Source organism: Lampetra planeri, chromosome 64, assembly GCF_965212315.1.
Source record: "Lampetra planeri chromosome 64, kcLamPlan1.2.h2, whole genome shotgun sequence".
In the NCBI taxonomy this organism is placed as follows: domain Eukaryota; kingdom Metazoa; phylum Chordata; class Hyperoartia; order Petromyzontiformes; family Petromyzontidae; genus Lampetra; species Lampetra planeri.
Genome location: NC_136170.1, coordinates 3,648,799 through 3,662,916, shown reverse-complemented (window position 1 = coordinate 3,662,916; position 14,118 = coordinate 3,648,799). Strand labels below are relative to the sequence as shown.

The 14,118-nt window shown below is 45.2% G+C and overlaps 1 protein-coding gene across 1 annotated transcript; it reads left to right on the top strand.

Annotated features, from left to right (window-relative positions):
- Positions 1–2,705: 2,705 nt before the first annotated feature.
- LOC144737101 (uncharacterized) lies at positions 2,706–12,841 on the top strand. The gene is made up of 5 exons (XM_078619776.1): positions 2,706–3,067; positions 7,104–7,247; positions 9,879–10,089; positions 11,067–11,146; positions 12,620–12,841. The coding sequence occupies exons 1-5, from the start codon at positions 2,986–2,988 to the stop codon at positions 12,748–12,750; spliced, it is 648 nt and encodes a 215-aa protein (XP_078475902.1). The 5' UTR covers positions 2,706–2,985; the 3' UTR covers positions 12,751–12,841.
- Positions 12,842–14,118: the final 1,277 nt, after the last annotated feature.

Here is a 14,118-nt window from a genome sequence, read left to right as displayed (position 1 = left end):
GTACCAGGTACTCATTTGAGGCTTAATCGACCTAGGGGAGGCCCAGGACCGGTTCAGATAATCGTCACCGGTGTTGGCCGTGAGCGGGAATCAAACTCGGGAAGCCAAGTTCATATGGCAGTGCGCTCACCGCTGTACCACCGCTCCCCACGTACACACAAAGATCCCCCGTGTAGCCTTAACAGACTGTAGGGGCAAGTGCTGTTAGCGAGCACCTATGAAGGCCAGCACGGCACACGAGGAGGGGGGGGTGGGTGGCCAACACCACGCCCGGCCGCCTTTGTCTCCCCAGTGGCGATGTTTACACATCACACCAGGTACTCATTTGAGGCTGAGTCGACCTAATACACACACGCACTTGTACACACACACACACATTCGCCACTAAGTGACGGTGACATCACCACGGCGCCTGTGCCAGGCTAGGTGCCAGGGTAGGTGCAGGTGGAGGTCTCGGGACAGACCCAGCAGGTGCCATGGGATGACCAATAAATGCACACCACCTGTGCCCCCTACTGTGCCAGGCTAGGTGCAGGAGGTCACGGGACAGACCCAGCAGGTGCCATGGGTTGCCCGACTGAGATGACCAGTAGATGCACACCACCTGTGCCCCCTACTGCAACAACTTGCTGTGTTTTATCTGCCCGGCGCTCCGCTCGTTGTTGTGAGCATCGCTGCTGGAGGGCGACTGCCTCCAACTGCCCAGTAGCAGCGTCCTTAACGAGTCTCCTCCATAGAGTCCGATCTTGACACCGCTGGTACCAGTCATCGGCAAGTCCACTCAGCTCCACGTACCGCATCACTCCATCTCTTCTCCAGCCCATGTCGTGCCCGTTATGCCCCCTCTATGCGGCCAAACAAAAGCTGTTAGGCATGCAGTACCTGACAACAGACCCACATACACACACAGATACCCAAATATACACAGATACCTGATAAACAGATACCCACATACACACACAGATACCCACATATACACAGAAACCTGACATACAGACCCACATACACACACAGACACCCACATACACACATATACCTGACACACAGACCCACATACACACACAGACACCCACATACACACATATACCTGACACACAGACCCACATACACACACAGACACCCACATACACACATATACCTGACACACAGACCCACATACACACACAGACAAAGATACATTTACCCCGTATAGCCTTAACAGGCTGTAGGGGCAAGTGCTGTTAGCGAGCAGCTATGAAGGCCGAAACGGTACACGAGGGGGTGGGTGGCCAGCACCACGCCCGACCGCCTTTGTCTCCCCAGTGGCGATGTTTACACACCGCAGCAGGTACTCATTTCAGGCTGAGTCGACCTAGGGGAGGCCCAGGACCGGTTCAGATAATCGTTACTGGTGTTGGCCGTGAGCAGGAATCGAATTCGGGTCGCCCGGTTCATAGCGCAGCGCGCTAACCACTACACCACCGCACAAAGACGCACAGATACACAAAGACACACAGATACACACAGACACACAAAGACACACAGATACACACAGACACACAAATACACACAGATACACATTTACACACAAATACACACAGGTACCCACTTACACACAAATACACATAGATACGCACTTACACACAGATACACACTTACACACAAAGACACACAGATACCCACTTACACACAAAAACACAGATACCCACTTACACACAAAGACACACAGTCACCCACTTACACACAAAGACACACAAATACCCACTTACACACAAAAACACAGATACCCACTTGCACACAAAGACACACATACCCACTTACACACAAAGACACATATATACCCACTTACACACAAAGACACACAGATACCCACTTACACACAAAGACACCCACTTACACACACAGACACCCACTTACACACAGACACACAAAGACACACAGACACCCACTTACACACAAACATAACCACTTACACACAGATACACACAGACACACAAAGACACACAGATACCCACTTACACACAAAGACACCAACTTACACACATACATAAGACACACAGATACCTACTTACACACAAAGACACACAGATACACACAGACACAAGACACACAGACACACAAAGGCACACAGATACACAGACACACACAGCCATCCACTTACACACAAACATACCCACTTACACACAGATGAACACATACACACAAAGACACACAGATACCCACTTACACACAAAAACACACAGATACCCACTTACGCACAAAAACACACAGCCACCCACTTACACACAAACATACCCACTTACACACAGATGAACACATACACACAAAGACACACAGATACCCACTTACACACAAAAACACACAGATACCCACTTACACACAAAGACACACAGATACACACAGATACACAAAGACACACATGCCCACTTACACACAAAGACAAAACACAATACTTAGCACACACAATCACGTACTGTATTTAAATTTGCGCTCAAGGAAATACATTTTAAAAGTACATTTAACACACTCACATTCCAAAGCCATTGCAAAACCTGTGCGGTGGTTGCGTTAAGATCACATTGTATGTCAGTGATTAACAAAACATACAAGTGTGATATATATAAATAAAGACGACACACACAGCTTTACCGAACCTTAAGCCACAAACCTGTTCTACCGGACCAATGCGTGTTATTTTAGACGTTTACGAAATATATATTTAAATATTTTAAACCCTGCCTACCACCCCAAGGTGTGCCACTTCATAACCGGAGCCTTTTAAACTCTTTACCTGAACGGCGTGGCGCTTTACGAGTCTCTTGTTAAATTAATTTCCTTTTTACCTCACGCAAATTTTTCATTCGAAGTTTGAATTATTTTTTTCCTTTTTGTCACACACAAAGTATAGACAGTCGCGTTCGATTACGTTATACTCTTTAAAATATATATCATAAATATTAAACACAAAAATCTTTGACAAGAAGCTGAGGAGAAAAACCCAAAATAATGGCGGGAAAACTTCTCCTCAACTTTCTGCTGGGATCGAGCCTCTGTTTGTTGATGGCATCGGCACTGATCCCAAAAGATGGTGAGTGTTTCAACTTACACAAAAATAAGAGTTCAACACTTAACCCGAGTTACCTCATCTAAATAAGTGTTTAAAACTTTACCATACCTCATCTAAATAAGTGTTTAAACTTATACAAAAATAAGAGTTTAAAGCGTAACCCCGAGTTACCTAATCTAAATAAGTGTTTAAAACTTTACCCCGAGGTACCTCATCTAAATAAGAGTTTAAACTTATACAAAAATAAGAGTTTAACACTTAACCCCGAGCTACCTCATCTAAATAAGAGTTTAAACTTATACAAAAAAAAGAGTTTAAAGCGTAACCCCGAGTTACCTCATCTAAATAAGAGTTTAAAGTTATACAAAAATAAGAGTTTTATAATAAACGATGACTAATTAAAGTTGCGTCTTATACTCAGATGCACAACTCTCCCTTTTATTTTGTGCGTGTACGGCTGATTATTATTTTTGTTAAAATAGTTGTATTTTTTGTTCTTTCGGTAAAGTCACATAGATGAAAAATCTAATAAAAATATTAAAATGAAAATAACTTAATTGTTTTTACTTTTCACCTACGTTATTTTACCGAAAGAACCAATTAGTATGGATCATTGCAGTCACGAAAACTTCAAATCTAGAATATTTTTTGTGACTTTATTTAAAACTTTCGTGACTGCAAGGATTCATACTCTTTGGATTTTCGGTAAAGTCACGTAGGTAAAAATAAAAGTAAATAATAAAAATAATAGAAATAATAATAGAAATATTTTTTTTTTATAAAATAATAATGTAAATAATAATAGGAAATTATATTTATTTATTTATTACCTACGTGACTTTACCGAAAAAACTTAAGAGTATAATATATTTTGTTATTTAAATGTAATAGTTTTTTTTGTAGCTTGTACGGAGTGTGCCCATCACGTGTGGTGTCAAGTCGTCGGTGATTTCGGTTTGACCTGCTGATGATGAAGATGATAACCCACATTGTTACAAATCGATTAATCATAATCATCATATAGTACTTCGCTAAATATGCTGCTGATAATTATTACCGGAGGTCAATCAGAGCACGCATATTTTGTCACGAGTACTGCGTGTGTGGTTATTGCAGGTTTGATTCCTTGAAAAGGGCATCTGTGTGGCGTATGAACGTCTTAAAACTGTTTTTAATATGTCAGACAAGGGTAATGAAACCTACTCAATCTATTTTTAAAATTTTCGTGACTGCAGGGATCCATACTCTTTGGTTCTTTCGGTAAAGTCACGTAGGTAGAAAATTGAATTAAATCGCGACGTTTCGGGCGCAACACAAGCAATCATCATCAGGTGGGACAACCACAGCAAGGACGTGTCGTGATTTAATTCATTTTATACCTACGTGACTTCACCGAAAAAACCTACTCAATTTAAAAAAATATATAATAATAATTTTGACCCTGTCAAAAAAGGGTGCATGCGTAGCAACGTCCTTGTATTGCTCACAATGTGGCGTTGTTGTTCTCTGATATAACACTGGTATAGGCCAATAATTGTAAAAGACAATGCTTTAATTATGGTTATGATGACAGCATGTTTGTTTACATGTTTTTCCTCAAATACGCGTGTGTGGTTAATGCAGGCTTGATTATTTTCAAAAGGTGCCAGCTATTTGTGTGTGTTTTAAACATCTTAACACAACTCTTGTTTTATTTGCCAGACAATGGGTAAACACGCCTACTCTTGTATTTTTTTATCATTTTGAAGGTGGCAAAAAATGGTCCCAAGTTCAACATTGTAACGTCTGTAGCAATGTCCTTGTTCTGCTCACAATTTGGCGTTGTTGTTCTCTGGTGTGACACTGGTAGTGAGACTTGGCCAAAATAAGTAATATTTTAAAAAAACGTTTTAAAAACACGCTTTTATTAAATGTGCTAGTAATGGTAGAACTCCACGACTCCAGGAAGTGGCCCCGAAGCTTGCCATGACCTAAGGGACCGTGGGCAATTACAGCCAACGTCAGTTGAGCGTGGACAATTAGACCCAAGACGAAACATAACATATAAAAAATGATGTTTTAAAATATAGATTTTTTTATGATAGAATATAGTATTGTCATCAGTAAGACATAAGTATACCAAGTTTGCAGTCGATACCACATTGGGAAGTGGGATAAAATTGAGTTACAAGATTTGACGATACAACGACAGACAGAGTGAGTTAAAAGAAAGCGTGTCAAAAGAACGAATAATAATACACTGTGACATGATAACAAATGTAATGTTAATAGCTTCAATAAGCCAAAGAGTCTCCACTCGTTCGCCATCATTGTCAACGCGTGCCTGGAATCTTCTCCAGGTGGTCTCCAGAGCCCGGAAGCATATGTCTTGTGGTGTTGTTGCAAATTCTCAGAAGTGTTCACATTTTTTTTAAGCACCCTGTACAACAATTCACCGCGTTGCACTGCCCTCTGCTGCCCAAACCCTATTATTCTATGGGGGGGGGGGGCTATTTAGGATTTTATGTTGACCTTTTTCAATTTGCAGCGTGTTCAGAATGGAATGCGGCTGCTAAAGTGTTAATCAGAACGCCTTCTTCACATCGTATAACGCCCGTGTTGGCCCTCCCTGCATTGGCTTCCAGTCGTACATAGAATCCAGTTTGAAATCCTCTTGTTACCTCAACAAAGCGGTGGACCATCTTGATGCCCCAGCCTACATCATTGACACGCTTGCACCCATCCATCCCCCTCAAGATCCTTTAGATGTGGGGGTGCAGATCTTATCTCTGCATTCCCAGGTCGAGGCGTCTTCGCTCTGTGAGTGACCGATGATGTTTCTCCGCGTAGCCCCCAGGCTATGGAACGCTCTTCCACGAGCCATCAGAGGGATCGCTCTGAGTCATTAAAAAATGTCTTAAAACGTATTCATACAGTACACGCTTCCGCTTGTTAAACCTTTTGTTAATTTAGTAAATGGGATTCTTAAAATGTATTTCTAATATGATTATTTTTATTCTGAGTGTGCGACTGCTGTGTTCTGTACAGCACTTTGTGAACCTTGATGAAAAGACACAATATACATGGAATTATAATGATTATATTGGACTGTCTGTGGGTCCTATACAGTGTTAGACTATGAGCTCCTTATAGGTCTATGGATCATATATTAGTCTATGGGTTGTATGAAAGTATAAAGGTCCTATCTTGATTTGAAGCTTTCGTGACTGCAGGAATCCATATTATTTGATTCTTTCGGTAAAGTCACGTAGGTATAAAATAAATCACGAAGTTTCGGGCGCAACACAAGCTTGTACCAGTATTGTGTACGCGGGTATTGTACGCGGTGACTCATCCCAACCCATACAAGTTCTAGCAAGTGCGTCGTATCCCAAGCAAGACGTCGTATCCCAAGACATTTTTTTTCGTCAAAACACGACGTATACCAAATTAGACGTATTCCAAATCGGCCGTATACTGAGGTATGAATATATATATTGGTCTTATGTTAGTCTATGGGTGATTGGGTCCTATGCATATCTATTCGTCATATGTTCGTCAATGGGTCGCTGATATATTTCGATTGGTCCTATGTTAATCTATGGATCATTGGGTCTCATGTATATCGAATGATCCTATTTTAGTCTATGGGTGATTGAGTCCTATGTATATCTATGGGTGCTATGTTAATCTGTGGGCACTATATAAGTGGGTTCTGTTTTAATCTATGGGTCGTGTTTTTGAGACCTGTACCTGAAAACGACAAACAACTACTGCTCTTCAGCACTTTGTACATATCCCGACTCGCTAGGGCCTGGGGTATACACAGTAGATCGTGTCAACGGCCGTAGCAAAATTACTTCTTCTTGCAAAACACCGGACCGGTGTGAGCGTGGGCGGGTCAGGCGATGAACCGACTGGTCAGAGACGCGACGCTGCGAACCAAAGTTCCGCAAAGTCCGATCGACATCGGACAAATGCTAAAAACAATAACACACACGCGCGCATCTAAGAGTCTAACGGAGACGTCTTTTTGTCCGCTGCTTTCTTCTGTTGTGGTCGGTGTTTGTGGTCGCAGAATCTTCGATGGCCATTGCGAATACTACTTACTACCGGGCAGCGAACAGCTACAGCTCGCTCACCTTCAAAATCCCCAGCTGCTTGCAGAAGATAGACCAGAATGTGGATCAGATCATGATCGTGGCGAGCAAAAACACCGACGGTAAGAATTAAAAACCTCAACTATGCACGTAACCTATTTTATTTTACCAGGTGGAGGCCGTCCACTGAGTTGCTATGTCGGTGCTTTTTCAGAAGTGACCCTGGCTATCGCAAATGAAACCTCAGCGAAGTGGCCTTATCATCATCATCACTGTGGAAATGTGTAGCAGCAGCCAAAACACTCGAAACGCGTGACGTTGATTCTAAATGTGTAGGAGGGGGAAAAAAATCCGGAGGACCCGGAGACAAATCCACGTGACCACCATGGCGAGAGAGAAAACGCACAACTCCAAATACAGGGTGCTTAAAAATGTTTCAACACTTATATGGGACTATCGCTTTAAATGAAAAAAAACGTATAATGTTAATAGCTTCAAAAAGCCAAAGAGTCTCCACTTGTTCGCCATCTTGTCAAAACATGCCTGGAATCTTCTCCAGGTGGTCTCCAGAGCTCGGAGGCACATTTGTTGTGTTAACATTTTTTTTAAGCACCCTGTATATAGCGGGCATCAGGGTCAGGATCGAACCCACGACCTCCTGTAGCAAAATCTTTTTGAACGATTTTGATTCTATCAGGTAAGGCCCACTGAGTTATATAGCTCTTTTTCAGAAGCTACCTGCCTATCACAAATGATAGCCTCAGGGGGATTATCATCATCATCGTCGTCATGTGGAGATTTATAGCAACAGCCAAACATTCTAAATGCGTGACGTTAATTCTAAACGTGCATGTGGGTCGGGGGAAAAACCGAAGCACGCGGAGAAAAATCCACGCGACTACCACGGGGAGAGAGAGACACGCAAACGTCCAAATATACAGCAGCAGTCATATCAGGGCCGGGATCGAACCCACGACCTCCTGCATACAAGGCGAGGTAGTTAACATCTCGGGAATGCGCAGCAATGCAAGAGTAAACAGCTGTCAGTCAATCTAGATCTGAAGTTTTCGTGACTGCAGGGATCCATACTCTTTGGTTCTTTCAGTAAAGTCACGTCGGTATAGAATACAATAAATTAAATCACGACGTTTCAATTGCAACACGAGTAATCATCATCAGGTGGGAAACCCACAGCAAGAAAAATGTTGTTTTGCTGAAGTGGGAGAGAGATGCTTGTGTTGCAATCGAAACGTCGTGATTTTATTTATTTCATTTAAACCGACGTGACTTTACCGAAAGAACCAAAGAGTATAGCCGTCAGTCAGCTACCACCGTGGCTCCCCTCAACCCCCACAGCCGACTCGGCCCTAAAGGAGTAATCTGGTGCGGTGTGTGCACATCAGCCATGGAGGAGACACACGTCGGCCGGGCGATGGCTCAGCCCCAGCCCCTCGTGTGCTCGTGGTACAGCTAAATGTTAGGGTCAGTGCTAGGGCTGAGGGTAAGTGGGATATCTAACGGTGAGGATAGAGGGGTGTTGTGGTTGGGGTTAGGGTGAGTGGTATGTCTAATGGTAAGGATAGTGTTAGGGGTATAAATTGTGATGGTGGTTAGGGGTTAGTGGTGTGTTTAATGTTAAGGATAGTGTTAGGGGTATAAATAGTGATAGTGGTTATGGTTAGTGGTGTGTCTAACGTTAAGGATAGTGTTAGGGGTATAAATAGTGATAGTGGTGAGTGTTAGTGGTGTCTAACATTAAGGATAGTGTTAGGGGTATAAATAGTGATAGTGGTGAGTGTTAGTGGTGTGTCTAACATTAAGGATAGTGTTAGGGGTATAAATTGTGATAGTGGTTAGGGTTAGTGGTGTCTCTAACATTAAGGATAGTGTTAGGGGTATAAATTGTGATAGTGGTTAGGGGTTAGTGGTGTGTTTAATGTTAAGGATAGTGTTAGGGGTATAAATAGTGATAGTGGTTAGGGTTAGTGGTGTCTCTAACATTAAGGATAGTGTTAGGGGTATAAATTGTGATAGTGGTTAGGGGTTAGTGGTGTGTTTAATGTTAAGGATAGTGTTAGGGGTATAAATAGTGATAGTGGTTAGTGTTAGTGGTGTCTCTCATGGTAAGGATAGTGTTAGGGGTATAAATAGTGATAGTGGTGAGTGTTAGTGGTGTCTCTAACATTAAGGATAGTGTTAGGGGTATAAATTGTGATAGTGGTTAGGGCTTTGTGGTGTGTTTAATGTTAAGGATAGTGTTAGGGGTATAAATAGTGATAGTGGTTCGTGGTGTGTCTAACGTTAAGGATAGTGTTAGGGGTATAAATAGTGATAGTGGTTAGTGGTGTGTCTATTGTGAAGGATAGTGTTAGGGGTATAAATAGTGATAGTGGTTAGTGTTAGTGGTGTTTCTAACATTAAGGATAGTGTTAGGGGTATAAACAGTGATAGTGGTTAGTGGTGTCTCTAATGGTAAGGATAGTGTTAGGGGTATAAATAGTGATAGTGGTTAGTGGTGTGTCTATTGTTAAGGATAGTGTTTGGGGTATCAATAGTGATAGTGGTTAGTGGTGTGTCTATTGTGAAGGATAGTTGGGCCCATGTGCCCCCTCTTGTGCCTGAGTGACGGCCTTCATAGGCGCCGATGCTGCTCGTTTCTACTCACAGCGCATGCCCCCCCCCCCCGACAATCTCCTAAACGCTACCCGGAGGACGATCTTTGTCTCTGTCCCCTCTCCAATCGTGCGCGCCAGTCCCAGTGATCACCACGGACACCTCCTTTCCTGCCGGCGTGTACGTGGTGGACAAGTTTGCCGTGCCGCCCTGCAATCTGGGCTCCAACATGGACTCGGTGTACCGGCTGGGCGCCAACGCCAAGAGCCTCCCGGCGTGCGTTTTGGCACCGCAGCCTCCCGCAGTCATCACGGAGTGCAACCCACCCCTGGCCAACGGCACCCAGTACAGGTGACAGGGGCTGGCGGGGGGTGGTGTGAGGAGGGGGGTGTTGGGTGGGGAGGGGGGGGAATGGTGTTGGGGGGTGACCAGAGATGCAGAACGATTCTAGATTTGAAGCTTTCGTGACTGCAAGGATTCATACTCTTAGGTTTTTCGGTAAAGTCACGTAGGTAAAGAAAAAAAATAGAAATAATAGAAATAAAATAATAAATCACGACGTTTCGGAGGCAACACAAGTCTCCGTCATCAGGTGGGACCGTCACAGCTAGATTTACTGTCTCAAGTGAGGCAAAATTCCAAGGGACAAGCCCTTAAATACAAGTTAAGGGGGGGAGGAGGGGGGAGGGGCTTATCTGAATGTGGAAGCCAATGAGCGGAACGTGTTGGGGGGGTGGGCGGGGCTAAAAGAGAAAAATAGGTGCACATGTTGATGTTTTACCCGATAATTATTTTATTTATATCATTATTTCTATTATTTTTTATTTTTTACCTATGTGACTTTACCGAAAAACCTAAGAGTATGCAGAACGAACATAAAACGTTGTAGCAAAAAGGGTCACGTGTTTGGTTTCCGATTAATCGTTGCTTAACCTGCCTGCCTCTCCCCCCCCCGCACAAAATGTAATACGCGCACGCGTAAGTCATAAAGGTTTGCGAGAAATCTTACACGAGTGGTCAGGGTTACTCAATGGGGGCGGTGGTGGTTGGTGGTGGTAATGGTAGTGCCGTGGTGACGTCACCGCCACTTAGTGGTGGACGGCGGTTGTTGTTGATGGTGCAATGGTTGGTGTTGTGGTTGGTGGTGGTGGTGGTGCTGTGGTGGTTGGTGATAATGTGGTGGTGGTGTAATGGTTGGTGTTCTGGTTGTTGTTGGTGATGTTGTTGGTGGGGGTTGGTGGTAACATGGTGGATGTTGTTGTTGATGGTGTGGTGTTTGGTGGTCATGGTGGAGCTAACCGTGTCCGTGTGTGTGTGTGTGTTGACAGGGTAAATGCCATACTCTACGTTGGACAACTCGCTGTCAAACAGCTCACCTGGTCAGCCCAGGCCAGCACATTCTCAACACGTAAGAAGCGCATCACCGTTTGTTGTTTGTGTGTCACCGTCACGCCCAAACTCAACCCGACCGCGCGTCGATGGGCGTCGTTCCGTCACCAGATGGACATTCCGTTTGGAACGTGTGATTGTACGTACTGTACGTACGTCGGAATTCTTTCGCACCGTACGTAGCCCCACAGTACTAATCGGAGGTGCGGGGTAGAAGGACAACCAACTCAATGACAACAACATCAACAACGCGCGGTTTGAAATAAATGGGGTTTCAATCGAGAGAGCAGAGCAGTTCAGCCCTCCCTGTGTCTTAGCGAATGGCCCGTGGAAGTGGATATCACAGAACTACCTCTGATGCACACAGAACGGCCCGTGGAAGTGGATATCACAGAACCACCTCTGAAACGCCTTCTTCTTGAAGTGACCTTTCATCCACGCAACAGGAGGCAGCATTTCCCATCCACTCTGCCATACAAGAGTAACACATCAACGGAGAACGCAATAAGACGCGGGGTGCGGTGACACGGCGCAGCAGCAGCAGAAATCCTTGGCCGCTTGTTGGAGAGATTTGCGATTCGAATACGGAAGGCCGCCAAAAAAAATATCACAGCGTCGTCCACGCCACCCACAGTGGACAGCGCGACTTACACTTACACCTACGTCGTGACTCACGCGTCTTGACTAACGCGCACGTCATAACTAACGCACACGTTTGGATCTTATGTAAATCCTATATTAGAATGTGTCTATGGGGGTCCTGTATAGTGTTAGACTATAATACCTGTGAACCCCTTATCAGTGCCAAAAGCAGCAGCTGCTACTGCGGCGAGGCTGATGACCAGAGTTTGCGTGACCATGCTTTGTTATTGTACGTCTCTCCGTAGAATGATATGGAGAGGCAATTCAGAAGCACAATCAGAATCTTTATTTATCTCGGAGAAAAATCCGATGAGTTTTAAAGCGCTGTTCATTTTGTGTCACAGATGCATACCTGTCAACCCCTTATCAGTGCCCTACTTTATTACAGATCAATTAAGACCGTATTGGTCACCCCGTGCCCCTTATACATCTGAAGGGACGGCTTTGAGCTGTACGCCTTTTGGCGTCCTCTGGCTGGACCAATTGGGTCGAGGCTCAAAAGAAAGCCGTCGCTTGGTGTGGACCAATCAGTTTCAAGGACAATGCATCTATTATCATAGTGTGTTTTTTTTGTTTGCATTTTGACTGCAAGTATTGTGGTTAATGCAGACATGAATCCTTGTAAAAAGGTTTCAGTTTTGTTGCCAAAAAAAAGGGGAAAAACCCTATTATTATATTTTAGCACTGGCAAAGGAGGTCTAATGATGAAGATCAACGGGGTTAACCTTATGGGTTCACACGGTATGGACTTTGAGCTCCAAATAAGTCTACGTAGATCTCATGTCGTCACAATGACGACTGTAAACGTAACACCCCTTCCATGGTGCGATCTCCCCCCCCCTTCCCCCAGGTGAGTCGCACGGTGACATCCCCCTGCCGCCTGGAGGCCGCTCGGGAGGGATGATCGTGATCACGGTGATCCTCACCGTCCTCATGGCCCTGCTCATCGTCATCCTCATCGGGGCCATACTCAGGAAGTGAGAGGTGCCGAGGGGATGTGGGCCCCCCCCCAAGCCGCCCCGCCCCCCCTCCAGCCATCTCTGTAACGTTTCCCCCGGGGGTAGGGGGGGCAGGGGGGACACCTTCACCACATTGACGGTGAAAACTTTTACGAAGTGAGGCTTAAAACGATCAAGCCGAACGGGCGTGCGTGTGTGCGCGTATGTGCATGTGTGTGCGTGCGTGCGCGTGTGTATGTGCGCGTTTGTGTGCGCGTGTGTGCGTGTGTGTGCATGCGCGTGCGTGTGTGCGCGTGTGTGCGTGCGCGTGTGTGCGTGCGCGTGTGTGTGTGTGTGCGCGTTTGTGTGTGCTCGCTAACAGCACTTGTCGCAACAGTCTGTTCAGGGCTATAGGGCGGGGAGAGGGGGGGTGGGGGATCTTTGTATATTGTAAGCAGATCTTCATCCGTCACCGTGTGTCTACGTAATATATTGAGGGGGGGTAGCGACTTGGGCCGGCCGTTCAAACCACCACCACCCCCCGCCTAACGCTGCGAACAATTAATACATTATACAGGGTGCTTCAAAGAAATGTTAACACTTACATGGGACGATCGTTTTTAATGGCAAAAAAACGGATAATGATAATACACTGTAAACATGATAACAAATGTGATGTTAATAGCTTCAAAGAGTCTCCCGCTTGTTCGCCATTGTTGTCAACGCGTGCCTGGAATCTTCTCCAGGTGGTCTCCAGAGCCAGGAGGCGGCGCATGTCTTGTGGTGTTGTTGCAAATTCTCAGAAGTGTTAACAACTTTTTTTTTTAAAGCACCCTGTATATGTAATAGTTAAACACCCCGCACGCACCCACGAGATATTCGGCAAAGAGGTGCGTAGGACACCAGGTCTGCCAGCGCCGCGGTCCAAATCGCGCCCAAATAATAAAAAATATATTTTAAAAACATGCACTTTTGGTCGGGGTAAAGCCGCCACCTCCCCCCAACACCCCACGACCCCTCCACTCCCACGCATGGCGACAATCGGCAAACTGGTGGCAAGGACCAGCACACGTGCGACGGTGGAATTGCACCTGGAGAGCGGGAGACAGGGCTACACGGACAATAGAGAGGTCAAGATGTCAACCACCTCGCCTGGTACACAGGAGGGCGTGGGCTCGATCCCGACCCTGACACCATATTTGGAGTTTGCGTGTCTCTCTCTCCCCGTGGTCGCGTGGATTTTTCTCCGGATTCTCCGGTTCTTTCCCTCCACGTTTAGAAACACGCGTTGACTGCATTTCGCTGCTGCTATGAATGTCCACGTGATGATTATGAGCCACTTCTGTTGAGCTATCATGTTGCGATAGCCAGGCTGAAAACGATCTACATAGCTCAATGGGGCTTTACCTGA

What these genes read in the sequence shown, in the direction of transcription:
- LOC144737101 (XM_078619776.1), top strand. Translation starts at nt 2,986, where the DNA reads ATGGCGGGAAAACTTCTCCTCAACTTTCTGCTGGGATCGAGCCTCTGT. An exon ending in GCCAACGGCACCCAGTACAG is followed by an intron (nt 10,090 to 11,066) that starts GTGACAGGGGCT and finishes GTGTGTTGACAG; the next exon opens with GGTAAATGCCATACTCTACG. An exon ending in GGCCAGCACATTCTCAACAC is followed by an intron (nt 11,147 to 12,619) that starts GTAAGAAGCGCA and finishes CCCTTCCCCCAG; the next exon opens with GTGAGTCGCACGGTGACATC.